Here is a 23,712-nt window from a genome sequence, read left to right on the forward strand (position 1 = left end):
AGGGGTAAATGGAACTACTGGGAGAATAATAAATGTCAGCTTTTGCAGGGAGTACTGGAAACAGGAGATAAGAAGCAGTGCAAGTGTAATAGAAAGAAGAAAAAGAAAAGCACCTGTTGTGCCAGGAGCTCAGCCTAAGAGCACGACCTCCCCCTCTCACCGGGAAGCCGTGCTGCATTGGCATCAAGTGCTTATGCTAACTAAAGAGTACAAACACTGGGATGTATATTACAGCTGCCATTCTTTTTTCTTCCCTAAGGTACCATAACTTCTTGGGTGGTGATTTTTATACTGCCAATAAATAGTGCTTTGAATCCTCTTCTATACACTTTGACTACACGACCTTTCAAAGAAATGATTCATCAGGTTTGGTACAACTACAGACAAAGAAGATCCAAAAGAGGTAAAGGCAACCAGAAACCATACGGTCCGTCATTCATTTGGGTAGAGATGTGGCCAATACACGAAATCACACCAAAGGTTACGAAGCCTGTGCTGTGTACAGACTCTTCTGATGCTTCAGTGACTACACAGTCAACAAGATTAAATTCATACACGTAATTACACTTTGAATCCTCACGGTGACATCGGCACTGTTAGCTTCACATCCGTGGGCTTGCTGCTTTACAGCCACGAGGAAAATGAGGGAGGTGTGACATCAGGGCTCACGTGAACCACTGCAGGAAGAAGAGGGAGCCATGTGTCTGTTTGCAGGTAGAACTGGCATTTTACCATCTCACAGCAGTACCTGACATTGTGACAATTCATCCTAGATCAGAATGACAAATCAGTTGTTTGGGGCTTTTTTCTTCCAGAAGCCAAGAGTGTGGGGGAAAAAAAATGAATTGTCATTTGAAACATCTCACGCTGAAAGCAGATTGTTTCAAAATCATTTATTTATGGGGAAGTGTGTGTGTATGTGCGTGTGTTTTCTTTTTTCTTTTTCTTTTTTTAAGTTCCCATTTCAACAGATAATTTTTTTAAGAGTTAATTGGTTTCCTCATTAAGAAATATATTTTCTCCTTGAAGTTTCTGACTTAAAAAGCTTTAAGGAGCAATAGCCGTAAGAAAAAGAATTAAATTTCATAATTAGATCTGTTAACTATATTTGTCAAAGCCAAGCAAGTGAAAATTACATTCCTTTTATAAATGTACAGACCATTTCACTCATGTAAAGGCAATAGTGGAATTGTAGTGATAGTTCTAATATAGTCACCTGGTTGTACAAGGCCTTGATCAGCCTGGTCTACTGGGAGGTGTCCCTGGCCATGTCAGGGAGGGGCTGGGACTAGATGATCTTAAAGATTCTAGTTCAGGCAGAACCAGAACTGTGGTGAAGAAAAAAATAAAAAGGAGATGTTTGGGTTTGGTTTTTTTCCCAAGTGAATGTCCCCCAGCTTTAACTGGTGGCAGTTTCCCCCTTCTTACTCTGAAAAGACTGGACTGAGTATCCCAGCAATCTTACTGCTGCTGCTCTTTTCCTCACTTTTCTTAGCAGGCTACCAAAAGTAGCTCACCACAGCTTGCAGACTTCAACAAATTCCAGTCTTAAGATGTCTCTCTATGTAAAAGGAAGATGGTAAAATAGAAAATTATCAGTCTTAAAAGGTGTCATGACATCTACATTTCAATCACTTGGTACATGAATGGATGCACTATAGTTAATTTGAAGACCACAGCCATTCAGCACTTTCTGAAGCATTATTTTACTTCCCAGAAATAAAAGGGTAAAATAAAAAGTCCCCTAGAGGCAGTTCCTTCACACATTCTTACTGAAGAGAATATTTTCTATTATGAATTATTACAACTTCCCTTCTTCTTTCAGTACCGTATTCAGTCTGATGGCCTAGGAGCCCCAAAAGGTAAAAAAAAGCTTTTTTTTGCATTGATTTGAAACTATTTAAAATTAAGTTAAAAGATATTTTCAATGTTTGCACTTGACTTCTTAACAGTATAAGAAGTAGAATTTTGAAAGTGTGACTCACACTTCAACTGTTTACAGAACTTTGGATTATCTTGAAACTGAAGATTGTTAAAGCATCTTGTTTCCACTACTGTATGTTCTATTGAAATAAAATATTATCTGCTGAACAAAACTACTTCTTTTCCAAGTTGTTTAGCAATATTTTGAGTTGTGGGGGTTAAAAACACCTAAAAAAAAGCAAAATCTTGCCTCGTGGATTGCCTTTAACTAGGACAATTAGAACTCAGTTCAATAGAACTTCCTTACTCTGAGGGGCCAAGGAGGGCCTTTGGTGAGATATGCAAGCATCCCCGACCTTGCTATTACTTGTTTTTCACTACATGTGACTATGGTTATATTCACTGCCACCTTTGTTTCTATCAGTAACACAATAATAGTTCAATAATACGTCAGAATTTTTGCAACATCTTTATTGTTTTGATAAGCAAACTACAGTGGGTCTTTCTCAAAGTCCTGTAAGTAAAAATAAGGCCTGCTAATAAGTCATGACAGAGTCGTGTTCTCCTGCAGCCTGCCATTGCACCTCAGCATTACTGTTTTTCACAGTGCCTGGTAAAGGTACAGGAGTGTCAGGACAGCTATTTATTACACATCAGCCATCTTTCAGATCAAAATGTTCTATTATCAATCTATTCACTGCTTAAGGCAAAGATAAAAAACAGGACCAAATACTGAAAAATCTCTGAAGTACTTCCCCAGCAATGGGATATGTCACAGATTCTTTTCTAACTAATGGAAGCTTTTACTTATAGTCCAAAATAATCCATCCTATCAGCAAACAATACTGTTAAACTCCTACCCTGTAGAGATATATGGTCTACCATAAGGCACTTTATTACAACAAAAGGTAGCATAAAATTGTTTGCAATAATAAAACATCTTGCAAAAAAATAAACCTGCAGCTTTATAGTTATACATTGAAATACTGCTAAAAATAGTAAGATTTTGGATATAGGATTTTTTACAGCTCATAAATAAGCCACAACTTGCCACATTATCCCATACTCAACATGAAGAAAAAGTGTACATAAAAAAACCTGGAGTTAGTTGAAGTTTCTCTGGGGTTGGCAGGGTTTCTGCTGCTCACAGCTCTTAAGAAGGGGGGCTGACAATCCTTTATCATACGACACCAGTAATGAGTTCTGAACGTAGCACACATACTAACTTTGTATCTACCACTTTAGCACGAAAGAGAGAGGAAAAAAAGGGAGCACTGAGCATTAAGATCGCTTGAGCGTCAACGAAGAATCTAAAAGTCAAAACTGATTCCCTAAACAAAGGGGTTTTTTATTCGGTGAACTAACATAAAACATTCATACGAGAGCCCTGAAGTATTTGTGAAAGAACTCCGGGGGCAAAGAAAACTCCACGTGAGCTCCCTACAGGAGGAAAAGAGCCCCGCCGCAGTGCGGGACGAGCGGGCAGGGCCAGCGTCAGCCGCTGGGCTTCAGGGACTCGTAGCCCTCCCTCAGCAGGTCCCGCCACGTCCTGAGGAACCGGGCGTTCTCCGAGCACTTGGTGGCCAGCTCCTCCACCTGGGCCGACACGGCCGAGGTCGCCTCCAGGATCTTCGCCAGGGAGAAGGCGGCCTGGAGGGACGGCAGAGAGGTTGGGGATCGCCGGCGCCCGGCACGGTCCCCGAGGGGGCCCCGGAGCCCGCCCGGGAGCGGCGCGCCGCACTCACGTCGCCGATCTGCATCTCCACCTCCTCCAGCAGCTCCCGCGTGTCGCCGCCGGGCAGCTCCGACGGTCCCGACCCCTCGCTCCCGCCGCGGACCCTCCGGAGCTCGGCGCCGGGCGATCCCTCGGGCACCGCCGCGGGCGGCAGCGGCCCCGCCTCGGCCATGTCCCGCTCGGCTCTCCCGCGCCGAGCGCGCCTCCCGCCCGAGCACCGCCCACGGCCCGCCCGGGCCGCGGATGGGTTGGCAGCGGCCGCAGGCACCGCCCCCGAGGGCGGCTCTGGGAGCTGTAGTCCTGCCGCCGGGACGGGGCGGACCCGCGGCCGGGCGCGCAGGCGCGGCGGGGCCGAGGCCGGTGGGGTGTGCGCAGGACGGTCGCGGGGAGCGGAGAGTGCTCGGGGGCCGCTGCGATGCTGCTCTACCGCTGCCCGTCCGCCGGCCGAGGTAACGCGCCGGGGCTGGCTGCAGGGCCCGGGGTAGGCTGGGCTGGGCTGGGCCGGGCTGGGCTGGGCCGGACTGGGGCGGCCGCTCGGCGCGGCGGGTGGGGCCGGCGGCTGGCGCGGCGCCGAGGCAGAGCAAAGGTCGCGGCTGGGTCGCACCAGTGTCGGGGCCTGAGCGGGGCCGGCGAGCGGGGACCCCGGGGCTCCCCCTGCTCGGGGCTCCCCCTGCCCGGAGGCGGGAGGACAGCGCTGTGCGGGAGCGCTGCCCGCGCCCCAGCTCTGTGACAGTGACCTGGGTTACTCACCTGCAGGCGGGTGCGTGAAAGATGGGCGGGTTTTTTGAGCGACGCTAGGTGTCATCTGTTCTGAAGAGTGAAATAAAGCAGTGGAATGAGTGACCTTGCTTGGGAAGTATATGTAGAGACAGCATCCCAACAGCTGTACTAAAGAGCTGCCGCAGAGCAGTTTCTCCTTAGGAATCGCTTGGTTCTTGCAGGCGTGCCCCATCTCTGTCCGAGTCCGTGAGCTCAGGCACTGCCCTCACTGGGGAAGAATCTCCCCATCCAGTCTTTGCACCCACTTCTGTTATTATCAGACGTGTCCTTCAGAACAGAGTTTCACTTCTTTTGCATATGTGCAAAATAACTGTTTTTTTTATTGTTTTGTTGTTTTTTTTTTTAATATGCTGTGTGATTCTTAGTAAGATCAGTTATGGTTAAATAAAAAATTCTAAAAGTTAAGTTAAAGTTTTGTAATATATACGCATGGATGTATTTATTATCGACCTTGTAGAGTACTTGTTCTCAGATCCTGTCTGGTTGCAGGTGAAAGGTAACTAGGAATTATGAGGTGGTATGATAATAATGTTGGTTAGGTACAGAATTCCTGTTAAGGAACCCACATGGATTATACTTGCTACCTTTCGTATATAGACCTCTGTCCTGTCACTAGGCAGGGTTGTGGCACAGGATGCTTGTGCTGGCCTTGCTGATTGCCATTCACAGCTAAACATTTCAGTCATGCATGCTGGTGATTTTACTTATGTAGTTGTACAGAAATACTCCACTTTAAATATGATGTTATTACTGTTCTTCTTCCCTGAAAACAGAGAATTTTTTAGGGAAGGAAAATTACTAGTCAAGGTGCATTAGTTCACAGGTCTTTTAACTATAACTTTTAACTATAACCATAGTATGGTTTAAAAAAACCATACTAGGGTTTTTTATTACAAATCACACGCATTTATTATTTCTTTCTAAAAGAGGAAAATGATGACATGTAATAGCCCTCTGAAAAGGGTCCTGGTTTGATAATTTGAAACTTTATTTTCATCCATTTGCTTACAAAGAAATTCTGATTTGTTGGCCCAGCAATTACTCTATCTGCAGCAAAGGTAAAGGTTTTCTATCTGCTGTTCCTAGCTTTGGCTAAGCACACTTGTGTTCGAGTCTGTGCTTTTACTGCAGACCATGGCATGTACTTTAGATGAACTGTCTTGTTTTAGTAGCCCAAGCTGTGTGTCTCAATATGTGTTGAGATGTCAGAGCTAAACTTGCATGGCCTGTTTCTACCATTGTTTGGTCACTTTTAATGCAGTCTGAAATACACATTTTGAAGTTCAAAATGAAATCAGAATTTAAAGTATGTTTCATCTGTGTATACACATATTATCCTATGTCAGCTGTGCATGGCTGGCCTGTGTACTGAGTGAAGAATGCTTAAAGGGGAAGCTTTTTTTTTTCCCTGATAAAAAATTACACGGCATTCTCTTAACCTGAAAATTAAAAAAAAATCTGTGTTTATTGTTCCTCATCTTCATATCACCTGGTAGCCTTTGGGAGGGGGAAACAGTCATATTTATTATGCTACTTGTGTCTCTGATATTTCGAGAAATTTTGAAAACTACTGATTTGACAAAGTTGTTTCTGGTTTTTGCAGCACATCAGTGCTTTCATGCTCTAAAGTTGATAAAGAAAGATTGCCTTCTATCACCGCGTGTCTCACGATGTGCCTCTACTGCCTCTGTGCCTCGCATAACTACACATTACACAATTCATCCTCGGGACAAAGACAAGCGATGGGAAGGTAAAAACATTGCATTCTTTAAAAGCTGCTTTATTATTATTCTTATTGTCATTGCTGAGTTTTAAAGACACTAAAATGTGTTGCTGGTTTTTTCTCTTTATGGAAATTCTCTACGTTTAAATACAGTAGTATTAATATTTCAAATGGAATTTTTGCTTGCTATCTCACAATGAGTGTCTTTGGTGCTATCAGAAGAAACTATGCTTGTTTTCCTAAACAAAATGTACAAGCAGCTTTGATTTAGTGATTATCACAAGAAGATTTCGTTTTCTTCAGTATGTATCTGCTTGGGTTTTTCAGTTGTTCTTACTGTGAGGGTTTAGGTTTAGTGAGAGAGAGGTTGGAAGAAATTGGAGATTGGATTATGTTATAATTTCTTTTGTATTTAAGGGGTAAACATGGAAAGATTTGCTGAAGAAGCTGATGTTGTCATTGTTGGAGCAGGCCCTGCAGGCCTTTCTGCAGCCATTCGACTCAAACAGTTGGCTGCTGAGCACAGCAAGGAAGTGCGTGTTTGTCTGGTGGAAAAGGCTTCTCAGATTGGTGCACATACGTTGTCTGGTGCTTGTCTCGAGCCAAGGTCCTTAGAAGAGCTCTTTCCAGACTGGAAAGAGCGAGGGGTATGTATGAGCATGTAAACACCGAAGTTTGTTATTAGAGTGTAATGAGCTTCGTATCTGACTCATTCTGGTATGAGTTAGTACCAGGTACCATTAGTAGTTAGTACCATTTTAAGTACATTAATGGAACAAAACAGAAATGGGTACCTTCTTTTTAATCTGTTTTCTGTAGTTCAACAATGCTAAAAGTTTTCTGTCTACACAGATATGCTTTGCTCTTTTCTGTAGTAGTCCTACTGCATATACACAACATGTCTGGTGTGGCCTGAGGTGCCCTGCACTTGCTGCCTTTGTGCAAAATTCAGCTCCTGTGTACAAGCAGGAAGACGTTTGGTCCTTACCAATGACAGACTCACTGGATCTGTACAATAGCTTTTTATAGAGATGGCACAGAGTACACTGACTTCTGTGCAAGCACTGTGGTGTAACGAAGGCCTAGGATGATTTTAGGAGGGAGCTATCGGACCTGCAGCCAGCTGCCTATCACCTGAGAGCTGAAAAGTCAGCTGTCAACTCTTTGGTTTGCCTTATGGTGATAAATCTGCAAGTTGAGCTGTCTTCTTTAAAAAGGTCTAGAATATTGATGCAGTACAAGTAGTACAGTACTACTTGTAGTAGTATTGTAGTACAATAGATGTTACTTGCAAAGCCATATTTTTTTTAACCTCAGTGGTTGTGTTGGCTCTTGCTTCATGACTGCTTCATAAAGTACTTTATCTTCTCTCTTGTGATACCTTCCTATAGAAGTGCTTTACTAAATCTGTACTTGACTGCCCGTTTGATAATTTGATTTTGTTGTTTCTGTTGGATTGGCTAAGAAAACATAACTCTCTACTTGTGTTTTTTGTAGGCTCCACTTAATACTCCTGTAACTGAAGACAAATTTGGAATTTTAACAGAGACATCTAGAATTCCAGTGCCAATTCTTCCAGGTAAAGTTTAGTGTGGGAGAAGAGAGTCAGCTTCCTCTGTGTCTTTTTGAACTTCTTCATGAATCAAAACAAATTTGATTTGATATAGTGCAGCAAGTATATGTAGAATGTAATAGGTTACAGTGATAATCTCTGCATAGGTGATGGCTCCAATAACACATGAGATTACCTTGAAGATAGTAGCTGTAATATGCTTAGTAATTTTATATGTGTGTGTGTGTTTTTTGCCTAGGACTTCCAATGGTTAATCATGGAAATTACATAGTACGTCTGGGCCACCTTGTGAGTTGGCTGGGTGAACAAGCAGAAGCTTTGGGTGTTGAGATATATCCAGGCTATGCAGCAGCTGAGGTACTAATGACATCAGTGTGTGTTTATGAAAAGTGGCCTTAGAGCCCCCTTCAGTGCAGTCATGATGATGTACCGGTGCAACATTCCTTTTAACTGATATATATTGTGAAAACTGTGTTTCTCTGTCTAAATTCCCTGGCTTAGATCTAGCAAAGTGGAAATGGGTTATACAGTATGTGAATAAATACATAATCTTCATGTTTGATCATTAAAGAAGTCATAGTTTGACCATTATAAGTCAAAGTGCTTAGAAGTTCTGCTTTAGAACTTTCAATGAATAGATTCAAAGTACAGTTTCATTACAATGCTTTTTGTTTATTTCAATATTTCCAAAGGTACTTTTTCATGAAGATGGTAGCGTGAAAGGGATAGCAACTAATGATGTAGGCATTCAGAAGGATGGAGCACCTAAAGTAAGTATCTATCTTCCCCATAACTAGGAGTCTCATGGAAATTGTGATACGTCTGTGTCGAGCTACCCCATGAAAGTCTGCTTCTACTGCCAGCAGTAGTTTTGCTGCAGCATAAGAAGAGTTGTAAAATTCAATACCTGTCCTCCCTTTCTATTTAATTAGATTGATTACCTCTGAAAGTTCTGGTCTCAGAACATTGTAAAATTCTTCCAAGATTAGTAGAAAAAACATTTTCAGAAAAGTTGTCTTGAAGGAGATTATGTAAGGGTGTTTTGGCATATGTGAAATCTAGGAACAAGGGAAAGAACTCCAGGAACCCCCTGGAAAAAAGGTGCAAAGGTGAAATAGAAAGCTTTAGTCCATCTGGTAACTAGCAACATGGAAGAGAGTGTGTTTCTGGCTGGTTTGGTTTCCTTGACATTTACAGCTGCAATTGCACTTGCTGACAGTCTGTCTACCTTGTTGGGACAAGGTACACACTTGAGTCTTTATACCTTTATGCTGGTTGATCATGTTTCTGCATCCAGAAGGTGACTACCTGCCCTAAGTGTCAGACTTGGGTTTTTTTGGTTTTTTGGTGGAATCCAAAACCTGCCCTAAGTGTGCTGTTTCCTTGTATAATATGTTGGGAGAATGTGGCATCTCAGAGTTACTTGGAACAACTTTCACACAGAATTATTTGACTACATAAATTAGGAGTACAAGTTTTTTCTTAACATTCACTTTCTTTTTTATAAAGTTTCATTCCAGTTTCCTAGAGTTTCCAAGAGGTATTCACTTTCATGTAAAGTGTGGGCTATTTTTCCCCATTTAAGGCAGGGAGTGAGAAGAAAATAATCGTTCTTGCTTTGAGAGAATATAGGCAGTGGAGGAGTAATGTATTTTTCCAGTGTAATATTGTGTATCTGCTGTAGGAGACAGACATGCTCTCGTTTTCCAGTGCATGCTTTGTCCAGAAGGTGGCACAAGTAACCTGTGCAGCTTCTGCTGTAGTGAAGCTTTATTGGGAGTTTAGGTTTGTTCTAAGACAGGAGGGAACAATTTTAGGTGTATTTCTTAACATTCTCAAAACATAGATTCATTTTTTTCCCATTTGTTCTGAGAGAATGTGTCTCAACTTCTTTAATGTACGTAATGAGTATTCCTCTACTGTTGTTTTTTTTAATGCACTATCACCCAATTCAAGTATTTTATCTGTCAGGTCAGCTGGTATTATCTCCAGTTCATAAAGGCACAGGTAAATAGATTTAGTTTGTATAACCTCCAAGGCAAGAATACCTTCAATGTGTTTATACAGAGCCTAATCAAATAGACTGTGGTTAATGAGTAGATTTTCACCTTGTCGTCAGCACCAACCAAATAAAAATGACAGTGGTAAAAATGAATTGCAGAAAGTTGCACATTGATTCTTGTTTTGATACTGGAGAAGGTTGTTAACTATGAAATACAACTCTGTCACATTACTGAAATGTTTCAAATGAATGAATTTCTAATATTTACAATGTGGAGTTGTAGTTAATTTGTTTTATATAAAGCTACTTCAAAGTGGACGCTATATATTGAAGTGGTAACTCATGTTTAGTATTTTATAAAAGTAATTCATGTTCACATTGACATGAAATTCAAAGAGTACAAAAAATTTCACAAAATCCCGTGACTCCTATTTGAATGTAATTCTCAACTAGAGGGAACATTTTCATTTGTAAGTTGCAAGTAGATTGCACCTGAGAGACAATTCAAAACCAAATCAGAAAGCTTTTTTTGAACCTATGCTGGCTTACCTTGAGATGGTTTAATTGGGTACTGCTGAAGAGCTTCATCCAATTTTGTTTTCCTTGTCCTTTTCAACATTAAACTTTCTGACTAAAATCAAGCTTTTTTTGTTATAAAAAAAATTTTAAACATAATCTGTATTGGAGTAACACCATTATTCTGAATTAGTGGGTCCTTTTGGGAGCTGGGGTGATTCAGGTTTTTCAGATACAGTAGTTCTGTCTAGTCTATGTCATGTGTTGGGGCACACATACACAGCATTTAATTGTAACATGACTTCATGAGCAAAAATTAAAGAGTGAGGTTACAGGTAAAGATTCTGTGTCTGTCAGGGTTCCCTTGTACCTTGTGAATGAGCAGATTTGATTTAAGTGTCCTCTGATCTAGAAAGATTTTCAGTGATGAATAGCCATTTACTGTGGGGCTGCTTTACTGGAATCTCCTTCCAAGATTTCTCAGGGGTGCATCATGGTTAGGTAGAAAGGACAACTGAACTAGGTCCATAATTGGCAATGGTTTGTAGGTTCTGAGCTGTGCTACCAAGTGGTGTAAATCACTTTATTACTCTCCATTTTTGTGCTGTGAGTTTGGTGTGGCACAGACCTAACTGCTGATGAAATGTTGTACTTTTTGCAGGCTACCTTTGAAAGAGGCTTGGAACTCCATGCTAAAGTCACAGTCTTTGCTGAAGGTTGTCATGGACATCTAGCCAAACAGCTGTACAAAAAATACAATCTAAGGGAGAATTGTCAACCCCAGAGCTATGGCATTGGATTGAAAGAGGTATCATTTGCATAATTTTAACAATTAAAGAAATTACTGTAAGACTTTAAGGTAGATTCCGTTTGCTTTCTAGGTGATTTGTGTAAGACAAAAGAATTAAAGAGTTTGAGTTACACTTTCAGAATCTTTGCTGTTCTGAAGCTGATCAGAGCAGATGCTCCCTGAATGTCGTGACTGTTCCATTTCAGCTGCAGCTTCTCTTGTATCTGTTATAACAAGAGATACCTGTGAATCTGCTCCGTTAACATTTTCAAATTAGTCGTTTGTGAAATCTGTTTTCCATATGTGTACTGAATGAGAGAGGGATTTGTGCTGCCTAGTTTGGGGGGGATTTAGTACATGAGGAAGGAAGAAGATGCACTCTGGGCTTACTGGATGTTAGTGGAAAAGAGAGAGGAGAGCTATTTCAGATGATGGATGAATCGTGATCTCTGAAGCACCTTCTGGATGAGCCTTTCTTTAAAAAAAATCCACTGGGCAATATAAAATTGGGATAAGAATGAGGTTTCCTTTTTAAAATATTCTATACTCTGGAAATATCACTCATGAAAAAGAGCAGTATTATTTTAGAATATGTTCAGAATTTTGACTATAGCATATTCTATATTACTTTAGTATATGCTTACAGCTACTAAGTGTTTGTTACATGATTGGTTTACACTTCTATACAGAATAATCACTCTGTAAATATGACATAATCTTAGTTACAGTGTCTAATACTGAAATTGTCATTAAAGAAGAGTTTTCCTGTAGAGTTCCCTTGCTTCCAGATGAGACTGTGTCTGCTTTGGTGAATGGTGCAGTCCAGTAGGAGTGGATGTGAAGTAGTTGGTGCTGATGAGCTGATATCTGTACTATGCACGCCTCAGGTTTATTTTTACTTTGGACTAGCTGTGATCTAGTCCCATAGACTGAGTGCCCTTTCATGACTGGAATGCTTTAGATGGACTTTTAGGACCCTGTCTTTTAGTTTCACATTGAAGGAATCCAGTTCATGCCTTCCACAGCTGCTGTTTGATGTGAGTCAAAGCACAGCAAGTGGAAGGAATCAGAAGTCCTGCTCAAAAACGTTCTCTTGAATCTAGACTGGAACATTACTGATGGGCCCCCATGCTTGAGCTGATCTCATGGCACTCAACTGCCCTCCTGTCATTAGACAGTGCATGGCACATACCTCCATGGTGCAAAGATGTTTTGTGAAGTGAGCAGAAAATGGGCTCACTCCTGAAAACATGAAAATGCTTCTCTGAGTTCACCATGGGTCAGTGTAGCACTGGAAATGTGTAGGAGACAGCAGAGACGTTTGACAGAAAATACTTAGATCAACTCAGGTATATTGCTTTGTCCTGACCTTGAAAAGCTCACAAGATAATTCATACAATCATATGAAAAAATAATACTGTCAAACAAAAAAGTCAATATAAGCATTGCATTCTGTGGCAGAAGTATCTGTCAAAGTCAGTAATATTAGGAATCTTGTGGTTGTATGAAAATTTTGGGTGTAGTACTGGAGTCTGTCACATTTTCTGATACACAGCATTTAAAGAAAGAAGGGTATTGGGAAAATCTTAAATGGTAATCCAAAAAACTATGCTGAACAGTTGGTATTTTTGCATTGCTCATAAGAGTAAATTAAGTTTCTCCTATATGTAATTCTGTGTTTGTCTTTCAATATATATTGAAAGATCATTACTTTGCAATCTGAAGTATTTTTTTGGTTATTTTCATTTCAGTTATGGACTATTGATGAAAAGAAATGGAAACCAGGAAGAGTGGAACATACTGTAGGCTGGCCTTTAGACAGACATACATATGGAGGATCCTTTCTTTATCACTTAAATGAGCGGGAGCCTTTAGTTGCTCTTGGATTTGTGGTAAGTGAAGTTAGTTTTCTCATTCTTGCTTGTTTGATCTTCATTTTATGCAGTTTCTTTTCTCTGTTTTAATGAGAAAATGTAAATACAAGAATAGGAACAGACCAAATTTAGTCCTTTCTCTATCTTGAGTGTGCTTATGCCCCACATAGGGGCATAATTCCCCATTAGAGAAGGCTAATTTGTCATATTAATCTGTCTTTAATCCAGTGTCTTTTATTGAGACCAACTAGAAAACTTATGAGTAATTTCTTTGCAAACCAAGCAAATTTTGGTAATGGCAAAACCAAATGACTAATCAAAACTATGCTGAAAAAAATCTTGTAAATTAGGAAATCTAAATCACATGCAGTTTCTACAGTTCCATTTCCTAATTCATGTGTCAGCCATGTGTGTAATTCCACTTTTTGAGAGAAGCACATACAGTGGAAGCACTGCACTGCTACAAGCATTGCCCCTTTAATTTCTGAGCTCTTCACTTTGTTTTTGGTATTCTCTACCCCTGTTGGAATTGCTTTCTCTAGCAACTGCCTTTCTGAATTGGGCAGGCAGGTTCTTCCTGCTTATCACCACTTTAACAGAAGCAGTGCGATTACTAGAGGTAGTCTGGTGTCATTCTGGCAGCCAGGTGATACAAAGAGCAAGAATTGGAAATATTCTCTTATCATCTGTAGTCAAAACAAAAAATTCACTATTTACCCTGTGCACATGCTTGAACACAGATGTTGTAAGAGTCAAGCATACAAATTGGACTTTCAGCAGCATGGGACTGACACTTCTGTCTCCTAGATTTCAGAAGGATTACAGAGTGTGTAGAAAAACTCCATTTTTGTCTATCTGTTCTGTAAGAAGCATTGAAAAATACTTGTTGGCTTTCTCAGACACACACACTTGTCCTGTACAGATTTCCAGCATTGAAATTAATAAGTACATACAGTAGATATTCAAATTCTGTTTGATTTAGAAGGGCTGAGAGCTCTGATTCTCACAGAGAATGGTAGGTAATCAGTAATGTCCATGTTCTCTCCAGAGAGGAAAAAAATCAACTTCTGTGTGAACTAACAATCACTTTTTTTGTCTTTGAACTTTATACCTATTTCATTCTGAGATGATTCCTGTAGTAGGGTGATTTTACCCTTATTTTGAGACTTGTTCATTAATTTTGTCTTGTCAGCAGCACAGATGAGAGCACTGCTCTAAAAGCAGTGAGCTGCCACAGATACCAAAGTCTTGATTGCTGCTGACTCATGATGTATTTTGTTACTTATCTCCAATAAAGCTCACAGGAAACAGAAATAATCCCTTTCTCAAAAGAGAAAAAATCAGCAAGAGAATTCTTTTGAAGAGTGTCTTAAAGATGGGAAATGCAGAGTATATATTTGGGCAAATTCTCAAATGCATGAAAATTCTGGGCATCCAGCCCACTGGCAATCTTTTTTCCCAATTTTCTACTTTCCTCATTGCTCCCCTGTGCTTTATTATAATGGCTCACCTAATTGGAAATTATAATTGATTACTAAACAATTTGAAGAACTGTTTGAAGTATGAGAGCACAAGGACATAACAATCAAAAAATAATTGTTTACCTCTTTTTTCAGCTTTTTTAGGGCAGAGGTATGAAATACAAATTTAAAACAGCTTTTGCTGCTTATCCCACCCACTAAATCAGGCTTAATTTAATCCCTTTTATACCAAAGACAGATAAAATGAAGTTACAATGCAATTAAATATTTTCCATATTTCAGGTGGGGATGGGAGCAGACTTGTAGCAGCAAATTTTCAGATTTGCTTCTGCTGTACCATTAATAGAATATATTTTTGGCAGTACTTTAAATAGAAATATCCTGAGGTTGCTTTAGAATAAAATAGATTTAAAGACTTGATGTGGCAATATGCAATTGTTTTAATCTCAAATTTTTGTTGAAATGTCATACCTTATCTTTTATTAATGTGCACTTTTTCTTTTTTTAAGGTTGGTTTAGATTATCAGAATCCCTATTTGAATCCATTTAGGGAATTTCAGAGGTGGAAGCACCATCCTAGTGTACAGCCTACTTTGGAGGGTGGGACAAGGATTGCCTACGGTGCCAGAGCGTTAAATGAGGGCGGTATCCAGGTAATTTTTTCACAAAGTTTTTATCTTTGAGTTTCTGTGGCCATATATTTAGTGCAGTAGATTTGGGTTGCATGATACACCAAATGTTTTGCTGGATAGAAAAACCTTCTTGTCTTGGTGGGTACTGGCTGCTGAGATTTGCTAGACTTAGGCTCTGCCATACTGAAAATCTTCTGACATATTCACTTTACTTTCTAAATGAAATACAGAATCATCAAAACATTTAGATTGGAAAAGACCATTAACATCATTGAGTCCAGTAACTAGTCCACCACTGAACCATGTCCCTAAGTGCCACATCTATATGTTTTATCCAGGGATGGCAACTCAGCCACTTCCCTGGGCAGCCTGTGCAAGTGTTTGACAACCCTTCCTGTGAAGCTATTTTTCCTAATATCCAATCTAAACCTCCTCTGGCACAACTTGAGCCCCTTTCCTCTCTTCCTGTCACTTCTTACTTGGGAGACACTTACCTCAGTGTGCCATCCTTTCAGGTCATTGTAGAGAGCAATAAGGTTCCCCCTGAGCCTCCTTTGCTCCAGGCTAAACACCCCCAGCTCCCTCAGCTGCTCCTCACATGACCTGAGCTCCAGGCCCTTGGGGAACTCTGTTTTCCTGCCCCGGACATACTCCAGCAATTCAGTGTCTTGTGAGGGGCCCAAAACTGGACAAAGGATTCAAGACAGAGCATCACCAGTGCCAGCTACAGGGGAATAATCACTGCCCTGGTCCTGCTGGCCACACTGTGATCCAAGCTAGGATGCCATTGGCCTTCTTGGCTACCTGGGTGCATGCTGGCTCACTTTCAGCTGGCAGGACTCCACATGTCCCTTTTGCTGGGCAGTTTTCCAGTCACTGCCCCAAGCTGAAGGTACTGCATGGGGCTGTTGTAACCCAAGGACAGGACACAGCACTTTGCCTTCTGAATGTCAGTATAATCAGCCTTGGTCCATGGATCAGTCCTTTCCAAATCCCTCTGCAGCCGATCAACATTCCCACCCAGCTTTATGCAGTCTGCAAAAACTGACTGAGGGTGCACTCAATCCCCTTGTCAAGGTCATTGATAAACATGTTAACCAGGTTTGGCCCCAGTACTGAGCCCTGGGGAACCCCACTAGGGACTGGTTGCCAACTGGATATAATTCCATTCACCAGCATTCTCTGGGCCCAGACATCCACAGAGTTTTTTTTATCCAACAGAGTATTTGTCCAAGCCATGAGCAGCCAGTGAAGTGGAATTGATGTTGCAGTCAAGTATGTTCAGCAGCAAAGATGCCACAGACAATCTTTTGTTTTACCTGGAATCTTGGGGAAGACTGGGTAGTACCACTGATCTGTTCCTGTGGGGCCATCCAAATTACCTGTTTATCCCAGCAAAAGAGGCTCCTTTTCAGTGCTTGAGCCTTAAGTCATTGATGGTGCTGAAATTGTAATGTAGTTTGGCAGGTGAATCTTTACCTCTTCAAGTACAAATACCTTGAGTTTCTTTCATGCACAACTTTGAATTTCTGCTTTCTTGGGAGGTGGAATACTTAGTTCATTTTGTTAACTTAAGTAGTGCAAAAGGTAAAATTTTGAATGTGTATTCATCAAATCTTAAGGTGAATTGAAAGAGCTGGAAGAGCCAAAAAAAAGTAGTCTGGAGTTAATATTTAACAATTTTAAAGTACTTACAACCTGTTGGCTTCTCATCTTGAAACACAGGGCATGGCAGTATGTTCTGTTCTCTGAGATCCATCTTCCAGATGGTCCTTTCAGTTTGGACCTTAAAACTAGCCTGAGTGTTCATGACCTGCATCCTGTGTGTGGGGCCATGCCACTCTGCCCTCTGACTACTTTGCCTTTCCTTTGTGAATCTCTTCTTAGTGTAAGTGTGGCTTCACGCAGTTTTTGCAGTACAAGCGGAATTTCATCACAGCGTCACTCTTGTCACAGTCATGTGGAGTTAGGCTTTGACCCCAGTGTGCATTCCTGGCAGTGAGTCATGTGGGTTCAGGAAGCAACTTCTTGATTACACCCATGCTGCACATTTAATCAGTCTGAGCGTTGATTTTGTCCACTCTGCAGTGGAAATATGTCATATCACATTGCAACACAACTGTGATACTGACTTATTTCAAAAACCATTGCCACTCCATTATTAACACAGATATGATGCAAAATATGATGGTTTAATCTAGACTTTTATGCAAGAGGGGTTTCTTTTTCCACCCTGTGCACTGGTTTCTCTATCACACATAGTCATGGAATTTCTGGCTTTGGTGAAGTAGCCAGATTGTGACTTTAGTGGCACCCTCCTTATACTCAAAACCTATAGCTGAAAGAACACAGTATTTTTTTAAGTCACTTACAGACATTGTGCTAAGTTACACAGTAGAACTACAGATCTTGCACATCTCTGCCTCATCTTTGGACATCTTCGTTGGATTTAAACCAATATGTCCCTTACTTTGCATTGTTCCTTATATAAAAGCATGCTTTGCTTTTTTGGTTTTTTGGTGGGTTGGTTTTTTTTATTTCCTGTAGATGGATTTGTCTAGGTGATCATGAAGTCACTCTTTAAAAGACTTTTTTTAATACATGGCTTCAGTAAAAAAAAGCTTTATTGATGATTCACTTAGGAAGAGTTTCAAGATTAGCTCTTCTTTTGCACGTGTTGCTTTGATTAATAACTGTAGCAGTCTGACTCATTTGTATCACTGTAGTCCAGGAATATTTTCTTATGTAAGTCATTCTGTAGCTGCAGATTTTGATTTTTGGGAACAGAATTGCATCAAAGAGGTGTATAGAGTTACCATCAGCCTCAGCTTTTTTGTTATAGACAACCTTATGACCATGATCTTTGGTCTTTAGCACAGAGTTGAGACAGAGTGCACGTGTTTTTCAATGTATGTGGAAGGAAGGATAGGAGTTTAGTAACTTAGTCTCTGTAGCTGCTATTTCATATGTTTATTAAAATTGCAAAACAAAGCACTTAAATTCCCATGCACCCTCTATTTTGTCTCTATTTTATCAGGTTTAAGAAAGGTTTAAGAGTTTTGTGGAAAAAAAGGTGCTGCAGTTGTTGAGCAGTGTATGCTATGAATATCAAGGAGGAAAACCTTTATACTGACAACCCATTTAAGTGTCAAATATTAGGCTCACTTAACAGATTTTAAGTCCTGATCTGAGCTAAGGGGAGGAAGAACATGAGGTTTCCTGTCTGCCAGCAGGAAACCCTTTGCAGGGAACAGGTGTCTCCCCTTCTCTAAAGCAGTCTTTGTGTTTTGTGTTTGTATCTCAGGAACATGATGTGTTTCTTCCACTGACTGTGAAAGCAGGCACCAGGTGCCATAGTACTCATAAGAATGAGAATTACTACCAAAGCTGCAGTATGTGCTACCTTTTGTGTTACATGATTCATCTTTAATCTCATTTATTCTTTGGCAGTATGTTGGGTAACTGTGTGCATATTACATGAAACAGTAGTTGCAGAAGAAAAGTATTTGATCACCATCTTTCTGTGCAATTCAGAAACTCAGTCAAGAAGTCTTTCTATGTTTATGTCCATGCTGCACCATTGAATCCTAGTAGATAACAGAGAATGGCTGTTTTCTGTGCAAAGAGAGAACATCCTACATACTTAATCCCTTTGAAATAGTGTTATGTAGCTGAACTTAAAACTTCTTGTCCCTGAAAATAAGCTGTAGTTGTGTTTTCAGCCTGAATTACCTTCCCTATGAACCAAATCACTATGTCTCTGATTAAATAAATTGCACAAAAAACAGAGGAAATGCTGTGTGATTATAAGTTTTTTAGTGATTGGCATATGACTATACAGAAGTAAGCAGTCCTGGGTGACTAGAAAAGAAGTAATATTTGAACAAGCAGAAGAAACAAAGCTTTTGGTTTGGGTTATCTTAAATTCCAAGGGATATATTTTTTGACATTTTTCATGAAATTCAACTGCTTGTTTAGTATTTAGGTTACTGAAAAATGAATCCTTTCAGACAGTTTTAATAAAAGCAGGATGCTAGATTAAGAGGTGTTGCTCAGTACTGAAGACTTCTGGAGGAGAAGGGTATGTTCCAAACTTAACCCTCAGTGATTTGTGACTTGGGATTTGATCAGAGTTTTCTGCTCAAAGTTCTGCAGTATTCTGCATTTTGAAGCTGTTCCCAGTCTAAAATCCCAATCACCTTGGTAGCTGAGGTATTCCTTACTTAATATAGGTGTGTAATGTAGTATATTAATACTATTGACCTGATATTTGGAATTCATCTTGGCTATATTATGTTTGTGAGTTGACCATACTCAATGACATTATGCTTACAGAATGGGAGTAAGATGGTGATTTTGCACCAAAATATCTTGATTGGCTGTGAGCAACTTCTAAAATAAGGAGGAGGGGGACAGGCATGGTAACATGGTGCAATTTCACAGAAAAAGATTTGTGGAAAAAAGCACTGTGAAGTGAGATGAGAACAACTTACTGTGTGGAAATCAGGGAAACAAATGGGGGTTTGGGTTTTTTATTTTAGAGAATTCACTTAAGGTTGAAGGAGGAAAACCACATCAGTGGGTGACACTACTGGAGTTTTGCTGCAGATGAGGCAGCTGGAGAGAAGATAAAAGGAAAATGTCACTTTGATACATACTCAGCACAAGTACAGTGTCTCTATTCCTATATCTTCCTATATATCAAATTCTGTAAGTGGAGTAACTGGTGTCTCTTTAGAGAGTGCACATGTCAAGTCTGAAAATGGAAAGGACACTCAAGCCTTATGCCAGTTTAATTTCCAGAATGTTATTTTCACTTTAACAAAGAAGAACAAAACAACCACCTTTCTTTCTGTTTTCTCTTCAGTCAATACCCAAACTCACCTTCCCAGGTGGATTATTAATTGGCTGCAGTCCTGGACTCATGAATGTTCCCAAAATCAAAGGAACACATACTGCAATGAAAAGTGGCATGTTGGCTTCAGAAGCCATTTTTAGTCAATTAATCAATGAAAATCTCCAATCAAAGACAATAGGTAAGATCACTGTACTTTGAGTTGTAATTATCTTGTGTTCAATTAGAACCACCAACTAACAGCACTGATTAATCTGGCTGAATGAATTAGTTGGAAATGTGTGAATAAATAATGAAATGGGTATGTTTAAAATATATTTTATTGTTTATTTACTATCAATAATGTTAAATTATTTAAGAAAGAAATTGATATTTGCTCAGTTATTCATAAGTATTGATCCTGCTGCTAAAAGCTGTAATGACCATCTGAAAAGTAAGCTTATGCTTCCTGAATAAGTAAACAAGAAGAGTTAGGTTCCTACAAACACAATAAAAAGTAGTGCTTTATGATTCAGAAAGTGTTACTGAAAGCCTGCCGAAACAGGCAAAACAAAAGGAATAGATTAAATGTAAGTAAAACAGCGTGAGATTTTTCAAATTTGCTCTTACTGTTGTTAGGATCCTGTTTTCATTCAGTCCTTTTAGTCATTTCAGTTTGAGACTACGTTTATTTTATTTTATACATAATACAAGCACATTGTAGTAATCCCCTGGTCCTGACCACCTTGTAGTGATTTGTTTAAGCCTTAGTTGTCCCCTTAAATCTGTTAATAAAGTCTGAAGAGAGAGAGAATTAGAATTTCAGTCACTCTGGAGATAAGACACTATAGTCAGGTGCCATATGATGATTATTTTGGAAATCTCCCCTCTGTACTGGTGGATTCAGGCCTAACGAGCTCTTATTCAGCTGAAATGCACCATATACACAGAAGGCGTGCTGAACAATTAAAACTTCAGCTAGGCATGCTAAAATGCTTAGAATCCATCTGTAGCTATAAACACTGTGGGTGGGTAGTGTGCCATTCTTGTTTGCTTTGTTTTATATGATGTTTTTCAGTCTTGTCAAGACTGGACTACTACAGCCCGCTTTCTTCTCTTTGCAGGAATTTGCTTTATGGCAAATACGGACTGAAGCATGCTTTTCATATGTAGACATCACTTAAAAATTATTATTTAGAACATTTATTCCTATAAAGTAGTAATGGAGAATGGTGAAGGGAAAGCTCTCAAATCATTTTCATTTGAAGAAACATTATTTTTTAGATAATTACTTGACTTGAACTACACTGTGGCAGATGTGTCAAGTGTGAAATATCTTTGTAGTATTTGTAAATACAATCAAAGAGTTTAAATCCAAACTTTTCAGTCAAATATATCTCATGAATGTGCTGATTACAAAGGGAGAAATTACCTAGCACTGGCATTATCCATTGGGCCACAGCCATGGTTACTGAAATGGGACTTTGGTTGCAAAACTTCTTTGGAAAAAGCTTTTGAACCTGACATTAGAATTGCAAACCTGGTTTTGGATCACGGGTAGACTGTCTTGGTCATCACTCAGATTCTGAGTGAGTAGCTGTTTTCCCACAGAGGTGCCAATGTAGTCACCTGTCAGATTATATTTTCCTGAGGTTTGAGGCAATTTAATGCTGCTTGTGGCTCATTTAATAGAGGCTACAAAGGAGCAGTGCCAGTCCACCAACAAAACAGGTCTCTTGATTTGAGAGGCTGAAACGTGTTGTCTAGTATATTCCCACTTACAGTTCTGAAATTCTCATTTTGCTGATTTTATTGCTAGCAGTTGCTTTTATTCAGCATTTATTTTTTATTTCAAGGATAGTCTTTATGTACTGTAGGTACCTAACAAGTAATGTACTGTCTTAGGACTTGATGTGCAAGAATATGAAGAGAACCTGAAAAAGTCTTGGGTCTGGAAAGAGCTGTATGCGGTGAGAAACATCCGACCATCCTGCCATAGCGTACTTGGTGTGTATGGAGGAATGATATATACAGGCATATTTTATTGGCTACTGAGAGGAATGGAACCATGGACATTAAAACATCCAGGTAATTTCATTGTCTCCTGAAGAAGACACTAAATTTTTATGTCAGTCTTTTCTGCTTAGTTTCAGCTAGTGCACATCTGCTCCAGTGGTGAGGCCTTGAAGTGTACAAAAGAAATGCATGATAAAGCATTGAAGCAAATGTTGTCATATTAGCTTACCACAATGTAAATTAAGATATTAAAACATTGTATAATGTGGTATAGATTTTTGTCTTGTGAAAAAGGCTTCCTTTATGAAGCACTGCATTCTGATAACAAGGGAAGTTAAAACAGCTTCATTAAATTGTTCTTGAGTAATTGCAAATTACAGTAATTCTACACTGAAATTTATTAAAAATCTATTTAGGACCAGATTTTGCTCAGCTCAAGCCAGCCAAAGACTGCACTCCTATTGAATACCCAAAGCCTGATGGAAAAATCAGTTTTGATCTCTTGTCATCTGTGGCTTTAAGTGGTACCAACCATGAACATGACCAGCCCGCTCATTTAACTCTCAAAGATGACAGTGTCCCTGTGAGCAGGAATCTGGCTTTATTCGATGGACCGGAGCAAAGATTTTGTCCAGCAGGTAGGTAACAAAAATGTGTGTGTCAGCTGTTTCTGCAAGATGAAAGACTGAGTACCTCAGGAAGGGTCCAACTTCTGGCCTACTACTTACTCCAAGCATTCTATCCCAATTTTCCTCCCAGAAGGGGGTTAAATTGTAGGTCTTAAAATATGTTAGCAGTACTTCTGTGATGAAATAAATGTTAAACAATTAGGAGAAAATTAAATCACATTAGTAATATACTTCCCTCATTACACTTGCTGGTAAGTAGAGTATACATGCAGGGGGAAGCTGTTCAGCAAAGTGACAGCTCCCTTCTTGTCTTTACAGGAGTCTATGAGTATGTTCCTCTGGAAACGGGAGAAGGATCAAGGCTGCAGATAAATGCTCAGAACTGTGTCCACTGCAAAACATGTGATATTAAAGACCCAAGTCAGAACATTAACTGGGTAGTACCTGAAGGTGGAGGAGGACCAGCTTATAATGGAATGTAAACTAACAGATCTATTCAGTGACTTCTGATCACCAACAAATATGTTGGAGTTATTTTATGCTGCAGCGTAATTAATGTACAGCACTGATTTGAATGTTAAAAGAGTTTGAGACTAATGTGCCATTCTGAATTTTACATATGACTGTTGCATTAAATGGAAATTTGGTGCCTTCTGGTTAAACCCTAGCCTTATTTAAGTAGGACTTCTTTACAGGAGCTGTATGGCAGGCAAAAGTTCGTATCAGGACTGACAAAGGAGCTTCGGATCTTGGATTTACTGCTAAAGTTCAGTGATAGCAGGAGCCATATCCAGAATTGCACATATGGTGGAATAATTCAATACCCACCTTTAAAAAACTATTTTCTCTCTCTAGATGGAGTGATTTACATGTAATCACACCTGGCAGTCAGGGAAATAAATCGGTCTAGAAAACTGTCACTGCTTTGAAGTGTTACATTTTACATCAAATTTACAGTTCTGATGGATTTTTTCCCTGATGGTAATAGTAGGGAATACCTTTTGTAAAGTGGTTCCAACACAAAATAATACTTGAATCTTCATTCTGTGTCTACCAGCACTTTTATTCCTTAAAGAAATTAGGCCTGCTCTAATAGGAACTATGAAAACGCCTAAATTCTCTTTGTGTGAAACCAAGCTGCTTTGGAAGCACTGTTAAGCTGTAAAAACAACCACCATTGCTTTTACACATTAGAAAAATACAC

General features: G+C 39.8%; 3 protein-coding genes across 5 annotated transcripts in view; 2 read left to right on the forward strand and 1 right to left on the reverse strand.

Moving 5' to 3' along the window:
• Positions 1–2,099, forward strand: part of RXFP1 (relaxin family peptide receptor 1) — a 61,523-nt gene extending 59,424 nt beyond the window's left edge. For all 3 annotated transcript variants that reach the window (XM_033513961.1, XM_033513962.1, XM_015624881.3), the window contains one exon: positions 260–2,099. In XM_033513961.1, coding sequence (XP_033369852.1) covers positions 260–561 — 302 coding nt within the window. In that variant the 3' untranslated portion in view covers positions 562–2,099. The remainder of the gene's footprint in view (positions 1–259) is intronic.
• Positions 2,100–2,372: 273 nt separating this feature from the next.
• C4H4orf46 (chromosome 4 C4orf46 homolog) lies at positions 2,373–3,869 on the reverse strand. The gene is made up of 2 exons (XM_015624903.3): positions 3,669–3,869; positions 2,373–3,573 (listed from the first exon to the last, which is right to left on the reverse strand). Exons 1-2 carry the CDS (start codon positions 3,828–3,830, stop codon positions 3,418–3,420), a joined length of 318 nt encoding a protein of 105 aa, XP_015480389.1. The 5' UTR covers positions 3,831–3,869; the 3' UTR covers positions 2,373–3,417.
• A 121-nt stretch (positions 3,870–3,990) lies between these two features.
• ETFDH (electron transfer flavoprotein dehydrogenase) lies at positions 3,991–23,428 on the forward strand. The gene is made up of 13 exons (XM_015624773.2): positions 3,991–4,107; positions 6,042–6,188; positions 6,579–6,808; positions 7,659–7,740; positions 7,973–8,091; positions 8,427–8,504; positions 10,914–11,060; positions 12,794–12,934; positions 14,907–15,050; positions 19,897–20,065; positions 21,769–21,951; positions 22,296–22,517; positions 22,827–23,428. Exons 1-13 carry the CDS (start codon positions 4,074–4,076, stop codon positions 22,988–22,990), a joined length of 1,860 nt encoding a protein of 619 aa, XP_015480259.1. The 5' UTR covers positions 3,991–4,073; the 3' UTR covers positions 22,991–23,428.
• The last annotated feature ends 284 nt before the right edge of the window (positions 23,429–23,712 follow it).

The sequence above is a fragment of the Parus major genome, chromosome 4 (genome assembly GCF_001522545.3).
Source record: "Parus major isolate Abel chromosome 4, Parus_major1.1, whole genome shotgun sequence".
NCBI classification, from domain to species: Eukaryota; Metazoa; Chordata; class Aves; order Passeriformes; family Paridae; genus Parus; species Parus major.

Excerpts from the sequence above, each read along its gene's own strand:
- C4H4orf46 (XM_015624903.3), bottom strand. The coding sequence starts at position 3,830 with ATGGCCGAGGCGGGGCCGCTGCCGCCCGCGGCGGTGCCCGAGGGATCG. Across the intron at positions 3,574-3,668 it reads TGGAGATGCAGATCGGCGAC|GCCGCCTTCTCCCTGGCGAA; the intron begins GTGAGTGCGGCG and ends CCGTCCCTCCAG.
- ETFDH (XM_015624773.2), top strand. The coding sequence starts at position 4,074 with ATGCTGCTCTACCGCTGCCCGTCCGCCGGCCGAG. Across the intron at positions 8,505-10,913 it reads AGAAGGATGGAGCACCTAAA|GCTACCTTTGAAAGAGGCTT; the intron begins GTAAGTATCTAT and ends TACTTTTTGCAG. Across the intron at positions 20,066-21,768 it reads TCTCCAATCAAAGACAATAG|GACTTGATGTGCAAGAATAT; the intron begins GTAAGATCACTG and ends GTACTGTCTTAG.